Source organism: Ciona intestinalis, chromosome 4 (genome assembly GCF_000224145.3).
Source record: "Ciona intestinalis chromosome 4, KH, whole genome shotgun sequence".
NCBI classification, from domain to species: domain Eukaryota; kingdom Metazoa; phylum Chordata; class Ascidiacea; order Phlebobranchia; family Cionidae; genus Ciona; species Ciona intestinalis.
This window is the reverse complement of record NC_020169.2, coordinates 2,052,873-2,056,496: the sequence shown is the minus strand read 5'-3', so window position 1 is coordinate 2,056,496 and position 3,624 is coordinate 2,052,873. Positions and strand designations below refer to the sequence as shown.

The 3,624-nt window shown below is 31.3% G+C and overlaps 2 protein-coding genes across 2 annotated transcripts in view; both read right to left on the bottom strand.

The window, feature by feature from the left end:
• The window catches only part of LOC100182678, a 10,559-nt gene that overhangs the window by 4,573 nt on the left and 2,362 nt on the right, over positions 1-3,624 (bottom strand). Inside the window, exons 5-10 of the mRNA XM_018811426.2 lie at positions 3,296-3,411; positions 2,711-2,809; positions 2,300-2,401; positions 1,885-2,008; positions 1,079-1,188; positions 587-740 (exon numbers count right to left, since the gene is read on the bottom strand). Of these exons, the coding sequence (XP_018666971.1) occupies positions 587-740; positions 1,079-1,188; positions 1,885-2,008; positions 2,300-2,401; positions 2,711-2,809; positions 3,296-3,411 (705 nt within the window). The remainder of the gene's footprint in view (positions 1-586; positions 741-1,078; positions 1,189-1,884; positions 2,009-2,299; positions 2,402-2,710; positions 2,810-3,295; positions 3,412-3,624) is intronic.
• Positions 1-3,624, bottom strand: part of LOC108949456 — a 12,717-nt gene that overhangs the window by 8,540 nt on the left and 553 nt on the right. The window lies entirely within an intron of this gene.

The window sequence follows — 3,624 nt, the reverse complement described above, 5'->3', positions numbered from 1 at the left end:
AAGTGTAAATATGTTTTTAACTGTAAGCGTGTTTTAACAACTGTTGTTTTGTCGCTATATCCTTTCTTTTAGTTTAAAATATTTCTAAATTTTTTTTACTATCGTAATCCAATAGACAAATAAAAGTTATCATTATTATTATTACATGTTAATATTATTATATTAATGTATTTTGTTGGCATGGCAACCAAAGTTGCTATAACACAACTTTTCTGTTTCACACAACTCGTGTTTTCTTACAAGTTATCTAATGTGTAGCTTTGTAAGTGATTATTTTTTGGGGAATTTTAATTTTTTTTTATTTTATGGTTGACAACTGAGAAAAGTTGTTAATTTAGAAGAAGTCCACTGGCTTGAAGCAATTGTTGCAAAGTGTCTTGCCCACCAAAAATACACACTGATAATGGTAGAAACGTCAAGCCTTAAAACCTTACCCTCTGGGTTAAAGTCAGACATGCTAACCACTGACCACTGTGCCACAGCACAGTAACTGTAAGGAATAACCATTTCTGTGTAGTTTTAAAAGCTTTTGGTATTTTAGTAATAAAAAAAAAATGAAAACATTTCTTTTGGCGGCCAATCATACCTGAAAGTAGTAAGTGAAACAATCCACTTTGCATCCTGATTTCATTGCAGGAAATGGCATTAGTGTCGTATATATGGAGGAACTTGCCAGCTGCTTGAACTATTAACATGCTACCCAGTGGATAGAAACTTATAGGAACGTCACCTATGTCTTCCTGTACACAAATTAAAGTGGGCATGATAACTAATAATGAAAACAGGTATATTTGATACAGATGTGATCTAAAGAAACCACCAAAGCTTCAAAAATGAGACGGCCTTTAAAACAATAGCGCAAAATCAAACCGTTTAGAGTAAAAAAATCGGTTGCATATTAATGCATGGAATTTTTAATGAAAAAGGTATCATTCAACTTCAAACATTTTCATTTACTGTTTAGTCATTTTTATTTACCAATTTGTCAATGGCATTATATAGATAAATTTAAAAGGTTATTTTTTATTATCATATAATTTTCAGCTTTTCGGTTTGTGACCTGTACGTCACATATTACCTGATATGGATGGTGGATCAAAATATCTTTGTTCAAGATTGCGATAGAATAAAGTCTGTTTCCGACGTTATGCTTGGATTGTTTTTCTTGCCAACACACGCATGTTAAACCTGTGTAAACGGTTTGTGTTTAATACCAGGATTATATGGATTATTGGTTTATAAACAAGGATTTGAATGAATGAATGAATGTAACTTACTTTGTCCTCACGTGGCTGGAAAAAAATAGTCGTAAAACACAAGTGTTTCATACAGCTTGTGCCAGCCTTTGAGTTACCAAGCGCGTTACTTTGTGGGTGATTAATTTTTTCATTTTTTTTCATGTATGCCTGATAATTTAGACAACCCATTTAGATTATCATTAACCGCTAAGCCAACTGTGTGCATTAGGAAATACCATGTGAGTTGGGTAAGGGGATTAAAGTATTAAACCATATTAAAATAATGTTTGTGAATGAATGTAATTTGTATATCCTTACATGGCTGGAAAAAGACTGTCCTTATAACATGGGTTTTTTTCTTCGTAATGCCAGCTTATGAGTTAACACCTATTTAAATTTGTGGGTATGTTTTTCCTGTATGACTGACAATTTAGACAATCTATTAGTGACCAATGGGTTGGGGCAATTCTCTTAAAAAATACTCTATTTTGTTTTTTTTTTGTAAATTTGCACTTCAACATTTTTTGTGTATTTGGAAAACTCTCAATTTATCCAATAATAGTATTTAATACTACACAGGTATTGATTTTAATTGTTTTTTTTTTGGTAAAAATATACATAATACAATAAGAATAAGTTTATCTACCTGATTCACACATTGTGACAACTCTCATGTTAAGTTCAATACTCGAAACTGTTGGGTCAAGATCATAATGTCGGTTCAGTGAGCTTGTGTTGTACAAAGCAAAACGAGACAGGTGTAAGCAGAGCTAGTGCAAATAAAGGGCGGAGTAAACAGAAATTTACAACAGCACAGGTTAATAATATGTACATAGCCTTGTTTGTAATGATTTATAGCATGCAAAAATCAGGTTGTTTTAAAATAAAAAATACTTTGTTTCGAAAATTTGTTGTTTTGGAAAAAAATACATTATACAATTGACTGTTATATATTAATAATTAAACAGCATTTGGAAATTAGAAAATTATTATTGTTTTTTCCATTTCTTATATAATTGGTAGTAGCTCACTATACACTTTTTACTTTTATTGTTTCAAACCTGAACTTCCAGAACTTTCTGGTGTGGCACAGTTTCATAAAACTGCAAGCACACAATGTTGCATTTGGTTGGTAAACCTGCAATTTCTTCACTGGATAATTTCTTTGAGAAAAAAAATTATTAGAATAGTTAAATTTAGTTCGCTAAAAAAAACTTCACTTAAAATGCTAACCTAAAGGATCTGGTGCTACAAAAAAGTAACAGACAAAAAATCAAGTCTAACTAATTGTATAATATATCATATATATACAATTGGCAAGACTTGATTTTATTATAAAATTGGTTGAACCTGATTTTTGTCTGTTATGTTTCCTTAAATCTTTATTGTATTCTTTACACAAGAATTGTTCAACTTTACGAGCACCAGGTTAGGGTTAGATTCGCGGAATTTACAACAATTAAAGTGCTTACCTGGTGTTTTTCTAGGGATTTGTTTGTTATTGGAACCATGTACCATAACCTTTGTGTATGAGGCTCCCATTGGTTCCATATTGCATGGGATGATAGAACCTGTGGTAATATATGCTTGTTCATAAAAAGGTTAACTTCAAAACATTAGTGTAAAATTTACTGTAGTGTAACATAACAAAATTTTATTTATCACTTAGAAAACAATAGCAAGGATCATGTTATTTAAAAAAACGAAGAAAAGGTCATTAACAACAAAGCAACAGTCATTAAATGAAGTTATGGATAAAAGGAGTGGGAAAGACATTAAAAAGCGCCGCTTTTAATGTGCACCCAACTTTTTTAAATCTAGGGGAGGCAGTGACAGTCAAAAACATATTGTTTGACAATTAATAAATAAACCAACTGGACAACCCTGGTCTAAATCCAAGGTCCTATAGCATGCCAAACCATAGCAGCTCACCCTTACAGAAAGTGTAGGAAAATCTAGGTTTGGCCTGTCTTACCATCTCAAGTTTTGGGAAAACTAAACGCACCCATAAAAAATAAAATGTTTTGAAAAACAGTTATGTTAAATTTATTAAATACCTCAGAAGTGGGTTTTCCAAATACCCTTGTTCGTGATGGTTGTTCCAATAATAAACTACCCTGGCTTGTTTTCATTTTCCCATATTGCATATCCTCAATCACAACATTATAAAGTCCTGAATAAGGAATGTACAGAATGCATTGAAAAGGCACAATACATGTATTCATGGTAAACATATGCAAATATTTAAAACGTTTAAAAACATACATCGGGTAAAGTAAGATACTTGAAACATTTCTCAAATCTGCTTACAAGTAACAAACCAAGTGGTGAAAAAGATATAAAAATTATAAGTTAGTTCATAAAATAAATCAACATGACTTATTTC